Source organism: Delphinapterus leucas, chromosome 12 (genome assembly GCF_059928025.1).
Source record: "Delphinapterus leucas isolate spDelLeu-1000000601 "Yukka" chromosome 12, BTC_Dleu_Yukka2, whole genome shotgun sequence".
Lineage (NCBI taxonomy): Eukaryota > Metazoa > Chordata > Mammalia > Artiodactyla > Monodontidae > Delphinapterus > Delphinapterus leucas.
In genome coordinates, this window is record NC_143140.1 from 17983297 (window position 1) to 18004677 (window position 21381).

Consider the following 21381-nt stretch of genomic DNA (forward strand, 5'->3'; position numbering starts at 1 on the left):
ACCTGTATTACATTATCTAAGCATTACTTCAGGTCTGCACAGCGACTCCCCGTTTCATTTAAAAGGAAATTGGATAAATGGTTGATTTGTATAAATAAGCTGTCAATGAATCAAACACACACGCACAAAAAAAAAAGAGACTGTAATTATACTCCTCATAAGAAATCCCAAGGGTCTAAAATCGAGTAGTAACAACAGGGTGATTAAGATATGTATGTAGGAGCTCAATCAGCTAGACTTGAATTGGATGTGAGAAGTGAAAGAAGAGTTTACAATGACTCTCAAATTTCTAGCCTCAGGAACTGGTGGTTGGTGGGGACGATGGAGGAAAATCAGATTTATGAGGAGATATGTTCGGATTGGGGCATTGTGTCAAAGACTAAAGTCTCGAGTTGACGCCCAGTATTCATTTTCCCTCATATCGTTATAGGTAGCTGATTTTAGTTTGGTACATGGCCACCCAAAATAATGACAGCATTTCACACCGATAGCTGCATGTAGCCACGTGACAAAGCTCTGGCAATTGGCATGTAATATAAGTTTGTTGTTGTAAGCTGTGCTTGCAACTTCCAGGAAGCATCCTTAAAAGGAGGGGTGAGTTTTTCTTCACTCCTTCCTCTTTCCTGCAGGGGACTATGGACATAATAGCTAGAGGTCTACTAACCATCTTGGTCTAGAAGTGTAACTTGGCCACAGAAGCCACAAAAAAGCAGAGCAGAAAAACAGAAGGGGCCTGGGCTTTGACTTCGTAAACATGAAAAATAAATTCCTGCTTGTTTAAACCGCTGTTATTTTGTGACTTTCTGTTAGTCACAGCTGAATCTAATCCTAATACATATCACATGTGTTTATCCTGAAGTATCTGCGGGACTTCAGGGAAGGATATACAGTTGGATATACTGATATGGAAGCAGGCAAGAGATGAGTTGGAGACAAAATCCATGAGTGACCAGCACACAGGTCATTTCCTGAAAGCAAACCCATGTGATTTTTCCCAACAGCCTTCAGCAGCCTCATTTTGAGATGAAAAAGTTAATGAATGTTCACTTAGACATTCACATGTCATTTCATTTTCTAACCACAAGTATAAGGTGAATTAGGGATCAATATTAATGTGTATCTAAAAGATTGCCTCTGAAAATAAAAGATTTACCACCACTGTTCTTTGTATAATTGGCTGCCCTTTATAAGGCACTCAGACCCCATGAGGATAGTACAGTCAAGTCTCCTCTTATTATAGAGTAATTATGGCTAAAACCAAATGATGAATAATCTTATGTGCCAAATACAGTGCAATGGATATAATAATAAATACTTAGGAACAATTACATTGATGTGATTTGTAGAAAAAATAAAATGTAAGTTTGACCAAGTGAATAGGCAGCATAACTCTTTACAGACTCAAAAACAGATACTCACAAATATGAGAAAATATACATGCAGCCACCTATTCAACTTGCTAAATTGCTAATCCCATTGTACAAATATTCTATTAAAAAAATAGCAGCTAGGATCTGTGTAAGCGCTGTTTTTAAAGTTTGCAAACTTTCCCACTGTAGACCTCATTAGAAGCTACCACCTCTTCCCACTGTTATTTCTGTCTAATTTCTTAAAAATAAAAGCCTTACTTCAAATAAAAGTTATAATGAATTTCTCATAATACTTCCAGATTTAAAGAACTAGAAAATGTGTTTCAAGTTGTTCTGCATTCCCTCAAAGGAAGTGTGAATAAATAAGCCAGCACCTACAGGTTTGATTTGGAGGGTGTGGGTTACCACTGGTTTTTAAACCCAGACTATCTGGCCATCTTCTCCCTATCACTTGTCAGTATGCACTAAGGGATTACAGAAATAATTTTAACTTCGTCAAGGAGGAAATATAGTATGAAAGTAAAAATCCCAACATATATCTCAGTTATTTATTAATCTGTGCTTAGGACTGCCTTGGTCCCTCCCCCCTCTCCCAGCACAGACTAGAAGGTAGCAAATCTGCATCGCCAACATCAAGAATTGAACTCACATCCAGCTGGTGAGGGAAGGTGGAATTCCTTTGCGCCTCAAATCCATGTGGCCCTGGGACCCAGCTGGGTCAGTGACAAGGAACTGAACCCATCTTCAGGCTCCCGATACAGAGGCTCATCATCAAGGAGTATCAGAAACCCAAATGAATCAGAAATTAATGAAGATAGGGCTTCCCTGGTGGCGCAGTGGTTAAGAGTCCGCCTGCCGATCCAGGGGACACGGGTTCGTGCCCCGGTCCGGGAGGATCCCGCGTGCCGCGGAGCGGCTGGTCCCGTGAGCCATGGCCGCTGAGCCTGCGCGTCCGGAGCCTGTGCTCCGCAACGGGAGAGGCCACGGCAGCGGGAGGCCCGCGTACCGCAAAAAAAAAAAAAAGACATTAATGAAGATAAATTCATAGAACCTTGAAAGATGAAAGCTCCTGCCCAGAAACTAAGGGCTCCCAGGAAGGGAGAGGAGAGTATCTGATGATAAAACCAGGTGAGAAGCACAAGGCCTAGAGTCCTAGTCTTGCTCTGATAACTGATTAGCTGAGTCTGTTTCTTCCTAACAGAAAGCAAAGAATTAGACTGGGATGATCTCAGTGGTCTCCTTCAGCTTTAAAATGTACGTATCAGAAATTACAGATGAATGCTATGAATTTGGCAATCTGCTTGAAACCTCTTGATCACAATACATTTATAATCTAGTCCTTTTTTTCTTTTTTTGCGGTACGTGGGCCTCTCACTGCCGTGGCCTCTCCCGTTGCGGAGCACAGGCTCCGGACGCGCAGGCTCAGCGGCCATGGCTCACGGGCCCAGCCGCTCCGCGGCATGTGGGATCTTCCCGGACCGGGGCACGAACCCGTGTCCCCTGCATCGGCAGGCGGACTCTCAACCACTGCGTCACCAGGGAAGCCCTATTATCTTGTCCTTTTTTTTTTTTTTTTTTTGACTCGTGAATTTGTTTTTATTTTTATTGGGCTATAGGGGATGGGTTGGGAAATATCTCAGTAAGTTACGCCCTACTAGAGAAATGTCCATTCTAACTTTCCCGGGATAGCTTTCGGAGCTTTTTCTTTTTCTTGGAGCTGCTGTTCTTGCTGACAGCAGCCTCTTCAGGTCCACTGCTGAGAGGCTCCTCCTTGGAAGAGAATTTCCTCTTTTTCTTGGGGACCCTCTTGATCGCGGTCTCCAGGGAGCATTTAACTCAAGATGTTTTGCTCTGTGGAAAACGTTCTTTCAGTACTTCTCTCTTCAATTGATGTCAGTTCTTTCAAACAAACATTTACATTGTTTTCTTTGATATGTAAAATGATGTTATTGTGTTCGTAAAAGTAAAAAAAAAAGAAGGTATCACTAAATGTAAACATTTCCATTAAGGATTATCCTTTTTGCAGTTAAACATGCTATTGGGTAAAGTATGGTATAGGAAAGTGACTGAATGCATATGAAATCTTGTGGCTTGTTAAAGGTTGTTTGGTTGTTTGGGGTCTCCTAGGATACTTAGTTGTTTTTCCACCAACCCACACTTCCTCTACATTCCTAATAAAGCCTTTGGAATCTGCTGGGCTTTTTAAGGCTCTCTCACTACCCTCTTTCTATGACTTCACCACATCATTAAAAATCTAAAGTTATTTAGCATAATTTAATAGTATTAGCAAGATTTGTAACTGTATCCAAGGATATGAACTTGTTTGTTTTAACAACCGCCTGGACAGTCCAAAAGGCCATTAAAGAAAAAACATACCATGTCAAATTTTCAGTAGTTTTATTGAAAAATGCCTCTTTTGTTTCAGAAATAAATAATATAAGGCAGTGAAATTCACAATCTGCAGTTAAAATATAAAAGCAGCAATTCTATGTTCATAGTCTTGCAAACATTTTCCAACTGCTTTTGATAACTAAGAAACATTATGTTCTGGGAAAAAAAAGTTCATACTAAATGTACAACACAAACATGCAATTCCATCTCTGCAGAATAATCTGCAATTTGGTATAAATGTTAGCGTGTCTAAAACAAGGAGGTTTAAGGCAATATGGAACTGTATCCAGTTGATACAATAATTTCAGCTACATGGCTTAAGGTTTGTGGTTGTTAAAGGAGATGTATAAGAGCATACTATGCCCTAATGTATAACAGAAGATAGAAGAGGAAGATAAATAGTTGCAACAGAGTTGACTTTTCCCTCTTTTTTGGTTTTAGGAGGGGAACTGCTTAGATCGGGATGTAATTGAACTGCAAATAAGCATTGGAAAAGATAAACTGCCCTCTCGAAATACACAGTCGTTCTGGGTTCCAGGACTTAACTGCTTAACCTAAGAGTTTCACTGAGGCTTCCCGCTGTGCTACCTAAAGGCACAAGGCGCGTTCTCTCCCTGCAGCTTTTGTGAACAAAGTATTTCGCAAGCACTTCAAGGGCAGAGGCAAAGACTTCTACAGACTGCGTGCAGCGAGCTAGGCTTCCTGCAGGAACAAGGTTCTCTACAGCCAGAAAGGGTACTCTCGGATGAAGCAACGCCGGAAGAAACGTGACAGATAACACATGCACTGCTCCGTCTGACCTGTAAATGAGAATCCCAACACCTCCCCCCAGCCTGGCCGTGCTGCGCGCGCGCGCGCGGTGTCAGCTTCACTGCCGGGGGCCGCGGAGCAGGGCGCGCCGCCAGCGCTCATGGGGAGGACGCTCCTCGGCGGGCTCGTCGGCGCCATAGTCCTCGTACTCGTCCGCCGTCCGCTCGGGCTCCACCGGCACGATGAAGGGCTCGCGCTCAGGCAGGTAGGCCCCGCCCTCGGGCACGTAGGGCTCTGTCCGATTCAACATTACAGTTATGGCATGATTTGGAAGGCACACACACACACACACACACACACACACACACACACAGCAAAAGCTAAATCATCACCCGAGGGGATGGCACTCCAGTCTTAATCTCATAACTATAAATAGATAAATTACAATGTTCTGATTGCTTCCATTTGCAGAGAGAATTTGGTGATCAATAATGAAATGGCACTTGTTTTTAACCTTCAAAGATCCAGCAGTAAGTACAATCATTGCACAAATACCTGGGAAGGGTCAGAGACTGGGCCAAGGAGAACTGTAAACCAACCTAGGTAGGATATTGCAAATCCCCAAGCAACCGTTCATGACTTCAAACTCCTCAGTTCAGAGAACCATTTGGAAAGATGAGGAGGTATGGGGAAGTGACATTGGCTCCTAGAAACTGAACTCTGGAGGTGAAAATCAACTATCACCAGGTAATATACAGTACATGACATGTTCTGTGGCTGTCTCTCCCACGGCCTGAGTTACAGCTGGTGGGTGAGGACCTCCAGTGACTACAGCGAAACAGGAAGAGAAGAAGTGACTCTCAAACTTTGGTTTGAAAATTGCGATTACAAAATCCAAATGAAAGTACACGTACAAAAGGTAATCATAGTAAGACACATGCCCTGAATCAGACACATCGCTAACAAGCGAGAGATGAGATTCTATTTGGTGTTATTCCGGCAGAGAGCAAGCAGCAGGCAGAAGCTGATTGTACAGGACTGTTAAGTGATTTTAGTGGACAGGATCACATACAAATCATTTACAAGCCATCATTAGTTTATTATTTACATAAGGTATTTCTCTTTAACCAGGTTAATTGTTTTTCTCAAAATGGCATCATCTCTGCGGTTAGTAGTTTTATTATGCGCCTCTTTCAAAGCTGAGGCTCCTCATGAGCTGTGTGTGTGAACGTTTTCTTTTAAATAATATTTTTCTACATTATTACTGAAATGCATCAGGCTTATAAACTAACACCACTGCTTTTGTCTCATTCAAGTTAGTATAAAGAGTCTCCACCCTCCGTTATGATGTCCACCCAGTTCATTAACCATATCGGTGGTGAGATTTCCATACAGACTCATTTCCTAATAAGCACGTGCGCAAACATCTCAGAAACAGGATTTTCATGTATTCAAACTGTAAGCAGCGCTGGCGACTTAGAAAATGTGTTAGCCGGAACCTGAAACAGGTCAAAGATGATAGTTTTTAAAAGTTGAATTACTATGCAAAAAAAACATCTATACACATTCATCTAAGTATGTAATGGTTAAAGTACATATGTATATATCCATATATTTCAAGTTATTCACACATACCAGAAGGCAGAGGTAATTTAAATTTCTTTCATAAAGAGGGAAATTGTAATTGTGTGAATGGGTTGCTTGAGAAATTTACAATTCATGATTACTTCTGGTCATAGGTAAGGATGCACGTAAATATATAGATATATAGATATTTAGATATTCAACTACTCATGCACTACTTGCTAGTAGCCAACCATATCAAACAGCAGGATCATTTTTAAAACTTGCAAGATGCTCGAGGGTGTGCTGATGAAAAGATCACCGCTGACCGCTGCCCACAGCATTAATATATTTATTTTCAGATCAGCATATCTCCTTTATCCCAACAGTCCCCAAAGTCAGGCTTAAGAGACTTCTGCCTCCTGTAATTGTCGAGTACTAGAATTTCATGACTGACTCTAAAAACATTAAGTCCCAGAGTTTATAAATATTAATTCCATGGACAATGTGAAATAGTGAAATATTTTCAGTTGTCTGCACCATGTTATCAAATAGTCTGCCTACACATTAGAGTCTCAAAACAGTTTTTTAGATATATTCTTGTATTCAACAAATCCCTCTTCCCAGCCTTTAGGGTTAAAAAAAAAAAAAACAAAACAGTCAATTGGTAGCATTCTTTGAACTCCCAAGAGAAATAAAGAGAGGTTTATGATGTGATCTGGTAAGTGCAGAAGTACAGAAAGGAGGAGAAGATAATTATTCAACTCCTAACAGTGAAATAATGTTATAAAATTAACATTAATTCTTTTGAGAGAGAATAACAAAACATACAACTGAAAGAGTTGACATCTTCAAGAAATCCTCAAATCAACTTTCCTTCCGTCCTAGGGAACTTCATTTCCATAAAGGTTTTTTAATTCAGGTGAGTTTGGGTCCCTATAATGGCAACAACATACCTGGATAGCCTTGTCCATTGTATGGGATGCTGGCACACTGGGAAGAGTCACAGTATCCAGGAGGACCTGGGGGGCCTCGGATACCTGAGTTTCCAGGACGACCAGGGGGACCTGGAGGACCTCTTGAACCTGTGGACCCTGGTGGACCCGTTCTGGATTCTCCTTGTGGACCTATCATGGGTTTAAAAGAAATATTTCCCCTCTTGTCAAACATATCTCCTGAGGCAGTCAACAATACTTTGGCACCTCCACTACTTCAAGACTAGACGATTCACTAGTGTATGGTAAGAAAATATTTCCTTAAGGAATCACCAGTATGACCCAGTGTAGAACTTTCTTACCAGTGATTCAAGAATTAATGCCAAAAATCCAACTATGTTAATGATTTTATTCAAAGAAAACTGACTTAGCAAGAATTGAGCCAAACTAAAGATATCAGTGAGTTCTCTGGTTTGCTCCCACTGTCTTAGAGGTAAGACTCGCTGCAGGAAATGGCTGTGGTAGCCAAGGCAGACGTTCGGGTTGCCTGCTCCACCTCCAGACTATGTGAAGCAGTGCTATTTCTGGATCAAGTGACACTTACTCATGGTTAACATAAATGTAAAGATTTAACCTCCAGGACTGACCATGGTTGCAAGGGTCTCACGGACCTTATAACGAAGAAAAAAATTCATTTTCAATCTAGTAAACAAAATGCACAGAACAACTATTATTTCCTTCCAAAACATCAATAAAGAAACTGTGAATGAAATCTTGCAACGTGTCAGGATTTCTAATGAGAGTATATTTCCTCAGTCTACTAGCGACCTCTTAAAGAATACCAGAAGGAACAGGAAATGACAGCATCCTTAAAGGCTATGAGGCCAAACAAAACAAACAGGAATCCCATAAAGAGAAAACAACAGCCCTCTGTGTCACTAAAACTCAAACCCTCATATATTAAAGTTAGAGTAAACGCTTAAATAGAACGCACTGAAACATTTTTGAACAAAGAGAACATAAAAATGAGGAGGTTATACAAGTGGGACTTCTTGCTAAAATATCTTCCATGATGGTCAGTATGCCTGAAGCTAACAGGATGAGTTTGTGCATCTCGTGGGGTCGTATGCTCTCTCGGTAATGATATGTTCACTTGTTTGATGTACTAGCAAACCTACCTGAGGGGCCAGGCAGCCCTCGAGGTCCTGGAGATCCAATACCCCTTTCACCTTTCTCTCCCGGCAAACCTAAGCAAGCACAAAATGGGAAAACACAGAGGGAAAATGATCCGGAAATATGTAGCCTTCATCGGAACTGATAGTACTTGATTCAAGTAATTCATTTCCCGTAGTGAAAGCAGCACCCAATTTTTCACAGAAGTTCACGCTTTAAGCCAAATTCTTTCTAGACATTTGTGTAATTCCAGATTCATGGCCAAGAAACAAATCTGGCTACAAGTCAGGGGAAAAATTACTTGAAGAAAACAAACACATCTAATATATTATTTTAGAAGCCGTAATTAAGAACAGAAATCTTGAATAAATAGTTACAACTCACTGAAGACGTCTTAAAGGTATCTTATCTTTAGTAGCCCTATCAGTACTGCATCTAAATAATCAGAATTATAGACATATCTACGTTTTCCACAGAATGTTAGCCATCAGTCTGACAAAAGTGAGTACCCAGCATCCTGAAACATCTGGAATCACATAATCCTGTTTTTCTTCTTTTCCTTCAGTTACACTTATCTACCATGAAATTAAAGCCACATAAACACATAAGACCAGTTTCCAGGCCCTGAATAAAGGAACCAGAAGAATTTAGATCCAAAATCTTAGGGCTGCTGGCATTCAGTTGCTGCCCAGCTCTTGCCAGTCAAAACAATTAATAAGATTTTATGCCTGATTCAGTTTGCCAGGATACAGTTTTTCCCATTAACGACAGCAACAATCAGAAAATAGCGTTGTCTTTACTGAGCTCTCATGACAAAATCTTCCTGTTTTCTAAGACAGGGATCTCTACAGCCTGCAGCTGCCTAAAGAGAAAGACAGGTTCGTGGATGCACGGCTCTTCTGGGGCTGTCCAAACAAGACCAGTGTAGTTTGCTAAGTCCAGTCTTCTACATGCTTTTCAACCGGACCCAGCTCCTACGCTTGCAGGTTCCTTCCTTTATCCCTGTGCAGCAGTCAGGAATGCCTACCTCGTTCACCCGGGGGTCCCTGCATCCCTGGTGTGCCTGGGAAGCCTGGCCGCCCCCCAGGCCCTGGTTCTCCTCTGGCTCCCGCGCTGCCAGGGGGCCCTGGAGGACCCGGCGGGCCTGGTTGGTTGCGACTAGAGTGGTAGTCGTTTGGAATCTGATTCAGCATCTGATTGAATCTGCTCATCTGACCTAAAAAAAATAAATAAGACTTATTAGTAAGAAACCCAATAAGGGGGCTTCCCTGGTGGCGCAGTGGTTGAGAGTCCGCCTGCCGATGCAGGGGACACGGGTTCGTGCCCCGGTCCGGGAGGATCCCACATGCCGTGGAGCGGCTGGGCCCGTGAGCCATGGCCGCTGAGCCTGCGCGTCCGGAGCCTGTGCTCCGCAACGGGAGAGGCCCCAACAGTGAGAGGCCCGCGTACCACAAAAAAAAAAAAAAAAAATACAATTTTGTATCAGACTGAATGTAAGGATAGCAGGCTATTATTTTACCTTGGTTCATTGTTTTAACTTAATGATAGTCATTAAAATATCATTGGCTTTATCTAACAGGATACAAAACTGACAATGTATGAAAATAAGAGCTCACGAAAATGAAATAGAAACATCTATCTTTGAAAGTTTATGACACAAATTGCATTTTCCTGCAATTAACTAAAAACAACACACACACTCATACATTAAAAGGAAAAGAAATTTTACCACTTATCAGTTGTTCACAGACTTGTCTTGCAACTGCTCGCATCATGTTCTGGGAAGCAATGTCTCCCTAGTTAATTAAATCAATAAGTAGGATCAGCATATTATTTCCATAGTTTCAGAGTCCAATGTTTAACACACGATATAAATTTGTAAGTCAAATTTTAAGAAATACATACTCTATCACCTTTCTCTCCTTTCAATCCCGATGGACCCTGAAATATAGGAATTTCAGATATTAGAAACTGACAAACATGGTCTAAAATGACTCATGAATGGACAGGATGATGAAAGAGGGCAAGGTCTGCTTTCTAACAAATTAGCACAATGACACATCACACTTACATCCATGTTACTCACATTTTGTTTGTCTGTTAAAAGGAATCTAATCTGTCTCCCTGTCTCTCTCTCTCTCCCTCTCTCAGAAGCACGTGTCCTCCAATATAGTGCTGAGATGTGAATTTTATGATCACCAATTTAGAAGTTAGGTACTGTGCATACATTTTATGATGCCATTCACAATATAGGTCTGGAACTGAAACACATGTAAAATTGCCCTTGCTACCATTCTACTTTCCTTTACATCCCCATGGCTGGGGAGCTCAGGTGGTTACTTTAGGTTATGCATGAGGTTAATCTTGGTTCAGTTAGAACCCATAAGAACTTGTTCTAGTAAGAGCTTTCTGTCAATTCCCTAACTAAATATGTACCTGTAACTTCTTCCAGTGATTTTTTGTGCACTGGGCATGAAAGGAACCATGTGCCTCCCTTATTAAAGGGCTCAATCCAAGTGGTGGTTCCCACATCCAAACGCAACCACAGAACATTTGTCCCTATTCTGTCAGGCCTCTCACTGGCCATGAGAGGATCTTGGAAAAAGTCTTCCTTCTAGTGCAAGAAGTTTTTGTCTTTCAGTATATCTCCAGGCTGCCAGCTGAAAGGAACGCCCAAACCATTGACAAATCTGATGGTCAGATAACATCCCAAACCAAACTGCCTCTTACCGTCTCCAAGACTCTTGCCTGAACGGCTCCAATATCCTCCTAACTGGTCCTCCTGCAACCCACTTGGCCCCTTTTGAGTCTGTTCTCCACAGAGAAGCCAGACTGATATTTTTAAAAAGAAAATTGGCGCATGTCACCCTTTGGCTCCAAGGGCTTCCCATCACACGAAGAATAAGATTAGAGATCCTCGCCATGGGCTGGGTGGTCCACATGCTTACCTGTGCCCAGCTAGCTGACCTCATCTTTCATCCCTCTCCCCTCACTCCCTTTACTTCCGGTGCCCGGGCCTCTCTGCTCTTCCTTCCACGTGCCACCTTCGTCCTCCCTTGGCCTTTGTTCATGCTGCTCCCACTGCCTGCTCCCTCGCTTCACTCCCCCTCCTCAGACAGACTCCCTGACTGCTGTGTCTGAAATAGCCCCCTTCCACCACCACAATTACCCCCTAACCCCTTACTCTGTGTTTCTTTTCTTTGTTATCACTCATCATCACCAGAAACCGTATTGTTTATTTACATGTTGGGGTCTATATCCTCCACTAGAATCTCCATGAGGGCAAGGACTCTGTCTTGTTTACGTTTATATCCACAGACCTTAGAACACCGACGGGCACATTTAGGCACCAAACAAATGGGTGTTGAGTAAATGAATAAAAATATTCCATCAGCAGTTCCTGGAAACATCCACGACACAATATCAGGTGTTACAAGTTAGCAAGAAGACACCACTGGTTCCAAGAGCTAATGACATAAGCTAACAGTGACTGAGCTAAGCTCTCTCCTAAGACCTTTATACTCCCGTCTGCTAGTTTTGGTTTTAGAAACTAAAGGTAAGATAGAAGAGAGAAGAAAAGGAGAGGTAATTTGCTACCTTAGAAGGATGAAAAAGATAAAGGGGGAAAAGGGGGTAGATAAGGTCCAAATAAATGTTACCAAATTATAGTCATAAGAAAAACTGGAGTTTGCCCTTTGCTAAAAGTACTGGACTCTTATGGAAACATTATTTAGTTTGGAGCCTTTTGTAAATTTCAGGAAATTATTTTTTACACTTACTGCTACTTTGTTCCCATGTGTTCTTTTTTAATTTACTGCCACTCTGAGATTGTTCTGGGATGTATGATTTAGAACTCATCTTTATTGCCAGTATCTAGAGCTCTCATTTCAAGTAAAGGAAGTAGAAGTTTCTTTCAGGTTTCTAACTTCAGCCATCAATCACATCAGTGATATTCTTACGTTAGACTCTCTTTCAGTCATAGTAAAATGAAATAGAATTCTGAAAGGGTTAACAAGTTCCATGTACTTTTAAGGGCTCTTGTGAAGTTTCTGTCATGATTCATTGAGGAAAAGAAACTAATAAAGTCATATGCTAGAGTACACACAGAGTAAGAAGTACACCAGGAGTCCTTTCATCTTTATGCTGCTTGCTTAATTTTATGTAAACATAGAAGGCAGGCCATATCACATGAAGATTCTAAGTTAGTTTGACATTAAAAAAATTTTTAAGCTTGGGTTTATATAACTTTGGACAATACTTCAGAAGAGAGAAGTTCTGTTCAGAGAACAGCCCTGATAGATGTGTCATTACTAATAACTGGACTTGTTGATCTTTGAGATAAATTTTTATATTTCAGAATTCTATTCAGACAAAAAAAAAACTGCTTAAAATAAATTCATTCCTCATACATACAAATAAGGAAGAGGTTGTAACGAAGAATATGGAGCCCAACAGTCATTACAAATACTTCTGGGTATTTTAGAAGCTATGAATTCAGTTTTGGAGATACTGATTTGCAAATAGAAGATATGCATGATACCATCTCAACTATTATTTTAATCAAAACATCTGATGAAAAGAAAATTAAACTGGACGTAAATTGGAGCAGGGCAGTATAAAAAAGTATAATGGGGCTTCCCTGGTGGCGCAGTGGTTGAGAGTCCGCCTGCCGATGCAGGGGACATGGGTTCGTGCCCCAGGCCGGGAAGATCCCACATGCCGCGGAGCGGCTGGGCCCGTGAGCCATGGCCGCTGAGCCTGCTCGTCCGGAGCCTGTGCTCCGCAACGGGAGAGGCCACGACAGTGAGAGGCCCGCGTACCGCAAAAAATAAATAAATAAAAAAGTATAATGGTGGGTGAGATAAATCCTTTTAATTCTGGGACTAATGTTCTAGCAACCTCAGCGCAAGAGAAAAGAGCCAGCAGTGTGGCTACAGGATACTGACAAAGGGTTAACTTCTGCAGAGCACCCATGGAGGCACCATGCACCATCATGTATTTTTCTATCTTAAGCTGCATACCGCTCCTAAACAAAGAGAATGATTTTGCTGACGCAGCTCTGAGTGTTTATTCAGTGCAGAAATATGTGTCTTGGCTTATAATCCCATTCTCCTTTTAAAGAAACCCTATGACCACAATTTTCATCCCAGAATGTTATAGCTTAGAGAGAAAATTTTTAGAACTAGTACCAAGTTAAATCCATGGATTTAGCATAGCTTCAGCGAATGCTTCACACACATTACAGCAGAGATAACATAAATATGCCACAGCCTTGCAGTCTCCTCATTCATGGCCACAGTGGAATGACTAGGTATGCAAGCCGTCCACTTACTGGTCTGCCGTGGTCTCCGGGTTTTCCTGGTTTCCCACTCGGTCCTGTGACTCCTGGAGAGCCTGGGCTTCCCTACAACACAGGGAAGCTTACCATCAAAGAAGAATTTCATCTAAAGTAAACTAACAAAGCATGGCTGGTTTTAAAAGCTTTTAGCACATAATCACATACTAAGGAAGAGCAAAATCAAATTTTAAGATAACATGGAGGAAAAAAAATCTTGAAAATTCCCATTCAATCTTTATGGACTATATTTAATCGGTTTCACTATTCACAGACTGTGATCCTAGTAAATTGACTGCTAAGTGAATTTGCAGAAAGCAATTCCTATTAGTTTGTTTCTATTACCAAACCAGAAAACTCATCAAAAGGCAGGAGTGAACTCTGGCTGGGGAAAATACTGAGAAGGTAACTGGGCACCACATGGTGGAGTTTCCCCTTGTCTCCTGGGAGTTGCATCTCAGCCTAGAAACTCACTTTTTCTTTGGTGCATTCAAATAAAGGGTGCCTCCTCTTCTATCATATCAGCACCCTCTATCCCATCAAAACCGTAAGAATTTCTCCCCGTTCCTTTCAGCACAGCTTTAAGACATTTTAGCAACATTTTTAGTAAAATATTTATAATATCGCTAATCAATACATTATGTCTAAAGCTAAAATATCCTTAAAATAGAATCATCAGATTTTGGTAAAACAATCCTTTATTCATCAATTATGTAAATTTTAATATCTGTAGTAAATGCTTTAAATCAAAGTTTACTATACATTTTCAACTCTACTTGAGAACATCTATATTAAACATAAATAATAAAATTATTTTAACATATGCTCTCCAGTCCTCATATACAGCCAGAAGCCATGAAGAGCATCCATCACCTCAAACAATGTAATTGTGATCTCACCTGGATGCAGGTATACAGATGCTTCTTTCAAAATCATTGGCTTCAGTATTTTCCCCAAAGATCTTAATTAGAAAACCTACTCGGGTAAAACTTACTTCCTCTGAATGACTTAAAGCTATTCGGTAATTAATGTCCTTAAAATTCAAATATCATAGGCTACGGACTCTTAAAATTCTAGAACAGGAAGTAACCAGTAAGGTCATAAAACCTACCACTTAATGTGGGCATGGAAGGAACTGGTTGGTTAGGGATATTTTTGTTGTTGTTGTTTTTCAAATATAACTTGATTAAACAGAAAGACTCTCTATTTTAACACCTCTGTTTTCTCTAGCCCATTTTGATTTAGGAGAATAAAAACAAGTAGCTCCCTCGACGGTGTGCCCCCCAGCACAGATGGAACATGCCTCAAAGGTCAGGTTACCAGGCTCTTCCCTAGCAAGTGGGGCTAGGGGTTTAGGGTGGGGAGATAAGAGTGTCACCTATTCCATTCTTACCAGTGGCCCAGGGGGGCCCCTAGGTCCCATTGCTCCATCTTTTCCAGTAAAGCCCTATTGTAAAAATGAAATTAATTATAGATTAGTGAAATAATGACCAAGTAAAATGGAAAGACACTAGACAGGTTGATAAGAGTGACAGGTGAGGGATTTAACCCAACTGCAGGTAACCTTTCAATATAAAGACAAATATGCCAAAAAATGTTTTCCATTGAAGTTATGCTTTTTATTGAATAATTCATTTCTATACTCAGTCATTTATATAGTTATAAATATAAATATAAATCATTTTAAGAATCAATCCAGTCTTCTCCGAAGAAAGCAGATTCCTTTTATGAAGATACTCAGGTTTACTTTTATAAGAGTGTAAAGAAGTCTAAAGGAAGACTAGCCCTTTCTACCAAAAAGTCAATGTCGACTAACTGGCCCAGGAAGGATCAAAGTAAGATGAAGGGAGTGTTGCATCACAGAAGATGCAGGAGGGGCCAACCACCTGGTTAGAAAACCCCCTTCCTTGTTTCCTAAGCAACACCAGACAGCCAGGGCAGGGCCACTGATGCTTCACTCCTCAGGGATTTCTCTCCTCCCCTCCAAGAAAGAGGCAAAACTATCTTAACTCCTCCACTCAAAAGAAAGGAAATCCTCAATCCTCACTCAATTTTTTTATCGGTCCATCTCTCCTCATCTCACAGAAAGGCCAGACCCAGTTAGGGTTGCACTGGGAGAAGAGATCTGTACAGAAGCACCGGGCATCTCTGAGCAGCTTGCGTGGTGCCAAGTGACCTCTGCCTGGAATGAGTCACTCGCTGCCCAGTTAGCATTCATCCCAAGTACAGACCTCTGAAATCCAGCCAAGGATTTCTGAGTCAGGTCGTTTTTTGTGTTGCTGCATTCCTCTGTCAAAGGAGATTTTTGTCTCCTTTGAGAATATGTGTTAATTTTATGCACATTCTTGGATTCTAGCACAAATCAAGAACATTTGGATCAATATCTCCATTAAGTATCCACACTCCCATTGATTTTACAAAATAGGAAGTTTAAATTATTTCTTTAAAATTGTGTTAGAAATATTCCACCCCCTGCAAAAAAAAAATTTTTTTTTTAGAAACATAAACATTTCAGACTGTTTTCTGGAAGATCTAGGCCTGCTTAACAAAATGCAGACTACAAGTTCATCTCATGTAACATCAACACTGCTTCCGAGAGCCACTTAAGAAGCAGAAATGCTCGGAGTATTGCTTGGACAGTTCAAATGGCATTTCTACCATCTAAGTTTCCTCCAGCTGCTGTAGAAGATACACTTTTTTTCCCACTTTTTTTAGGTAAGTATCATATCTCTGAATAATCCTCCTTCAGTCATCCTAAGAACTTCCTGATCAACCATTTTCTCTTTTTTTTCTAGCTTTATTGGGGTATAATTGACAAATAAAAATTGTATGTATTTATGGCGTACATGTGGTGTTTTGATATATGTATACGTTGTGAAATTACCGCAATCAAGATAATTAACACATGTATCACCTCACATAGTTATCATTTTCTTAGGTAGGAGAATATTTAAGATATACTCTATTAGCAAATTTCAAATACACAATATGGTATTAACTATAGTCATCACACTGTACATTAGATCTCCAGAACTTATCTTGCATAACTGAAACTTTGTATCCTTTTTAAAAAAATTTTTATTGGGGTGTAGTTGCTTTACAATGTTGTGTTAGTTTCTACTGTACAGCAAAGTGTATCTGCTACACGCATACATACATCCCCTCGTTTTTGGATTTCCTTCCCATTTAGGTCACTGCAGAGTACTGAGTAGAGTTCCCTGTGCTGTACAGTAAGTTCTCATTAGTTATCTATTTTCTACATAGTATCAATAGTGTATATATGTCAATCTCCATGAAACTTTGTATCCTTTGTCTAATATCTCCCCATTTCTCCCTCTTCCCCTGCCCCTGGCAACCACCGCTATACTCTGTTTCCATGAGCTCAACTTTTTAAGGATTCCATACATTAAGTGAGATCATGCAGTATTTATCCTTCTGTGCTTGGCTTATTTCAGCTGGCATGTCCTCCAAGTTCAAGGTTCATCCATGTCGTTGCAAATGACAGGATTTCCCTCTTCTTTAAGACAGAGTAATATTCCATTATATACATGATATATATATATCACATTTTTTAATCCATTCATCCATGGATGGACACTTTGGTGTAACCAACCATCTTCTTTTAGAAGAAATACATATCTAAGTTGGGGTGAAGCAGACTTTATTCTGATGGCCTCAGAAGGGCTACCACTGAGCCATCTGTAGCACTTTGTAGTGTAATTTTTTTTTTTTTATTCTCCATTTTCAAAACTGTAGCAGTTATTGCTGCTTCCCTCCATGGGAGGGTGGCTGAGAGGACCTATGGCTGCTTTCACAGATATACTGCATGTCATGCCTGCACCTGTGGCTCTCTTGCTACTTTCTGACAGTCCCCAGAGCTGTGCCTCATTTGAAAATCATCCGTGCTAAAGGCAACCCATGCCTGCTGTTCCCACCACCTCCACCTTGGTAACATGTCTTCCTCACCATGGTCCTTGGGCTTGCTCTCCTGAGCTGTCTTCTCTTCTCTTCTACCACAGGGTTCAACTTTCTTTCTTTCTTTTAGTTTTCAGCGGAGATGCCTGCACCCAAAGTCTAACTTTCCAAAACTGTTTATGTTCCCTCAGCTGTGCCTTCTACTCTCAACACTAGCAGTAGGAAACTAAGTGGTAGGTCAGCATGCAAGACTGTGATGGAAAACGACAAATGATTTCCTGAAGACTTTCCTCAGCCTCAACACGAGAGTCCTGGGTGGCCTCACCAGGACTGGATTCACAGGTTAGAGCTAGAAGAACGCAGTCCTTTCCACTCCCTCACTTTTCAGGGACACAGCGATGGCAGCGGTGGCTGCCTGACTGCCAGTTCAGGAGGAACGTGTTGATGGGATGGCACTGGCCACCCAGCGAGTCTGCACAAAGCCCGCACTGCATGATGGGCCCAACAGGGCTTCAGTAGCAGCGGCAGCAAGAGAGGCGGCCCATCATTTTTTTTTTATTGGACTATCGTTGGTTTACAACATTGTGTTTAATTTCTGCTGTATCGCACAGTGACTCAGTTATACACACACACACACACACACACACATATATATATATTCTCTTTCATATTCTTTCCCATTATGGTTTATCACAGGATATTGAACTATATTCAATATGCATCATTACTTCCTGATTGCGATATTTTTGGTTTTCTTGACTAACTGAATAGACTGACTTGTCACCTTTGCAATCTCACTATTGTCCTTTATTGTAAAATAAGAATTCCAAAAAACTGAAGTGCCAGTCTCAAAAAAGTCAGAAGAATAAGTATATAGAAGTACCACTTGGTCCCAGACTCCCAGAGAATACAGTTTTCTCTTTGACCTCACTCTCTCATAAACTCAAGAGTAGGCATTGGAGCAAATAACTTTCACTGGCAAATCATCCAAATCTGGAATTATCTGGGCAAAATCTTTGCTCCATCTGACTGACCCAACTCTCCTGCCCCATGATGTTGGGGAGGTGTTAAGGGTAACAAATCAATGCCTTTAGTGACAGCTATTATAGCCCTGGCCCTCTGAGACCCTGCTGCTAGTCCTGTGTTTTAACTTGATAAGTCAGAATCCACCCAACTCTCAGACTGTTGTCTGGACCAGAAGATGCTGAAAAGTCATTAGTGCCTTGGTTCCGAGCAACTCTAAAAATAGTTTATTAAAGCATTCGTTGTCTCCTATGAAAGCAAATTTTCTATAACATTGGATTAGAGCACAGAAGCCATGTTCACTGTGCTTCTCATTTACTTGTCCAAGAAAAAATTGGGTCTCCTGCACCGATTTCATCATAAGTCAAGAGCAAAACTGAAATCTGCCACAAATGAGCAAAATCCCTACTAGGTTCCAGTCGGCTTTCCATCACAGAGGCCTACAGGGGGTATCTGAGTTCTAAAGGTGTAGAAAAGATGTCCCTGACTGCATAGAAAGTGCCACGGAAATCAAGAGTATTCTTAGAGTTACGTAAGAGATGCCTCATAACAAAGATTTTAATTTTAGGATTCAAAGCAATTTGCTAGGATTCTTGAATCTCTCTCCAATGAACCAAAATTCCTTTTAGGGACTTGTTTTTCCAAATATGATAAAAGAAAAAATTTTTCCAAAATTAAAATTCTGACAACTCATTTGAAGTCCTAGCATTTTGTTTCATAGACCTTGAGATTGACCTGGTATCGGCTGGTCCGCTGATATTAGCTTTTCTGCCTCCCGTGAGATGTGTGAACTCCGCATTTCCAGCCATGCAAATTGAATTATGGGGGGTTCTTAATTAATAGGCAACAATGTGATATCATTTCCAACATCCTTACAGCCTGCCCAAGAAAACTTACTCTATCTCCTGGAGGGCCCATTGGTCCTGGTGGGCCAGGTAATCCTGGGGTTCCCTACACAAAAGGAAACAAACAAGTGAAACACTGTAATTAACTTCTTGTGTGAGAAAAGGGATTTGTGTTATTCTCTAAGATGTTTGGGGGGAAAATGCAGGGGGCTCTGAAAGGAAACAGACACTCAGAAGCAAGCCCAGTGCCAGCCCAAGAGGAAGATGCTCGCTCAGTCATCAAGCCCAGACCTGACTGAACAGCACAAGCTTGAAGACTAAAACCAGGCAACGGAATGGAAATGACGTGCAGCACACGGCCAGGCTTCTGCTTTGCTGCTTAACCTTGGCTTAACTTTTGAGGCACCACAAGGGCAACTATGCAAATAACACTTGACCAGCAAAGAAAAGGCAGCGTGAAAAACAACTCACCGTCCGGCCTGGAAGTCCCGGCTCTCCAGCATCGCCCTTCATGCCCTGGCGACCCTGGAGCAAGCAGCGGGAAAACAGGTCTCAGGTGTTTTACAGAAATTAAGTGAAAAGGAAAGACGTGAGCCATTCCTGAAATCTCTGTCACTTCATAAATCCAGTGAAGCATATTTGTGATGGGAGGTGAACCAATTATTTGGGGGACTGATGTTCACTTTTTAAACTACAAATGCTGTTATAATTTCCACTTATCATGTTATGGGATAATTTTATATAATCATGGGAGAATATGTCTCCTTTGAAAGAACCTAATTTAACATAGGGATTTTCATAGAAATAGAAGTTGAAGGGAAAACTGTTTTTTATTTAATATATTTAATTTGGTGCTCATTTTAATAGATATTCAATGAAACACTGTAACATAATTTTGGTCTTTATAACTACATGCTAGAAGACACTTGTTACACAGGCAAATCTGAATTAATTAAAGCTGATAAACTTCATTTAGTAGCAATAATAAGAAAAGGTAAAAGCCCCTAAATCTCCCTTTTGGACATAAGAAGCTAAAAGTAGATGCATTCAACCCTTTTGAGTGTAAAAGGCCTAGCCCTTCAAATGTTTCATTTCTAGTGATATCTGATACAGATTGTTTTTCCTCTAAATGCCAAAAGGATGTATGTGTCTTCTATTATGGCATCTTTAAAAAGGAGTTTAGAACTAAAGTTAAAACTATGAAATTATCTGTATTCTTATTCATTTACTGTATGTTTTAAAGTATAGAAAAAAGTAGTTAAATAAAATATGAGCCTTTAAAGATAAAACACCTCTTTGTAAGTTCAGATTAGCATTTGGAACAAAAGGTAAACATTTTATTAAAAATTTTTATAGAAGTAATGACGTAGATAAATAATGCAAGCTGGCCTTGAAGTCATAAACATTAGAAAAGGACCCCGGGGCTGCCACAGACTCAAAGCATTATCAAAGCTTTCAGGATGTTGAAGGATATTTGCATTATTTCGTAAAAAATTTTTTTAAAGGTCAAATAATTAGCAACAATTTTTCCTACACAGTTACGTATTATTACATACAGTATTTACATATCTGAAATTACAGTCATAGGAAGTCTTCTCAATGCCTAAAATTTGTTGAGTTCTCTGAGAAAACATTTGAGTTTGGCGAAATAGAATAAAAAAATGTTCCAGTTAAACTCAACGTTAATCCACCACCCTCATTTCATACAGAAAGCTTTGTGCTTACTTGTTCTCCTGGAATAGAGAGGCCGTTGGGTCCCTGGGGGCCTGGCGGACCCTGGGGACCGGGAGGACCTGTATCTCCACGAGGACCAGGGGGGCCCTAAACACACGGAAGAGAAACAAGCTCAAAGTCATGGAATGCCCTTCCAGCGCCTGTCTTCATAACTCTAAGACACCAATCGTATAATCTTTGCAAACATTTTACAAATCTATCCATCTATAAAAACATGTAATGCCATTCCTTTCTTCCCTTTGCTACTCATTAAAAGAACAACTGGAAAGTACAATAAATTCACAAGAGCACTTATATTTCCAAAATTCCTATTAAAAGTAGGTTTCTAAAAGAAGTAAAATACATTG

At 40.6% G+C, this 21381-nt stretch overlaps 1 protein-coding gene across 2 annotated transcripts in view; it reads right to left on the reverse strand.

The window, feature by feature from the left end:
* Positions 1-2919: 2919 nt before the first annotated feature.
* The window catches only part of COL12A1 (collagen type XII alpha 1 chain), a 115430-nt gene continuing 96968 nt past the window's right edge, over positions 2920-21381 (reverse strand). The window contains exons 56-66 of one of the 2 annotated variants that reach the window (XM_089921747.1): positions 21026-21121; positions 19772-19825; positions 19353-19406; positions 14911-14964; positions 13515-13586; positions 10088-10123; positions 9912-9978; positions 9210-9398; positions 8188-8256; positions 7031-7201; positions 2920-4805 (exon numbers count right to left, since the gene is read on the reverse strand). In XM_089921747.1, the coding sequence (XP_089777873.1) occupies positions 4630-4805; positions 7031-7201; positions 8188-8256; positions 9210-9398; positions 9912-9978; positions 10088-10123; positions 13515-13586; positions 14911-14964; positions 19353-19406; positions 19772-19825; positions 21026-21121 (1038 nt within the window). In that variant the 3' untranslated portion in view covers positions 2920-4629. The other variant, XM_089921746.1, reaches the window with a different exon arrangement.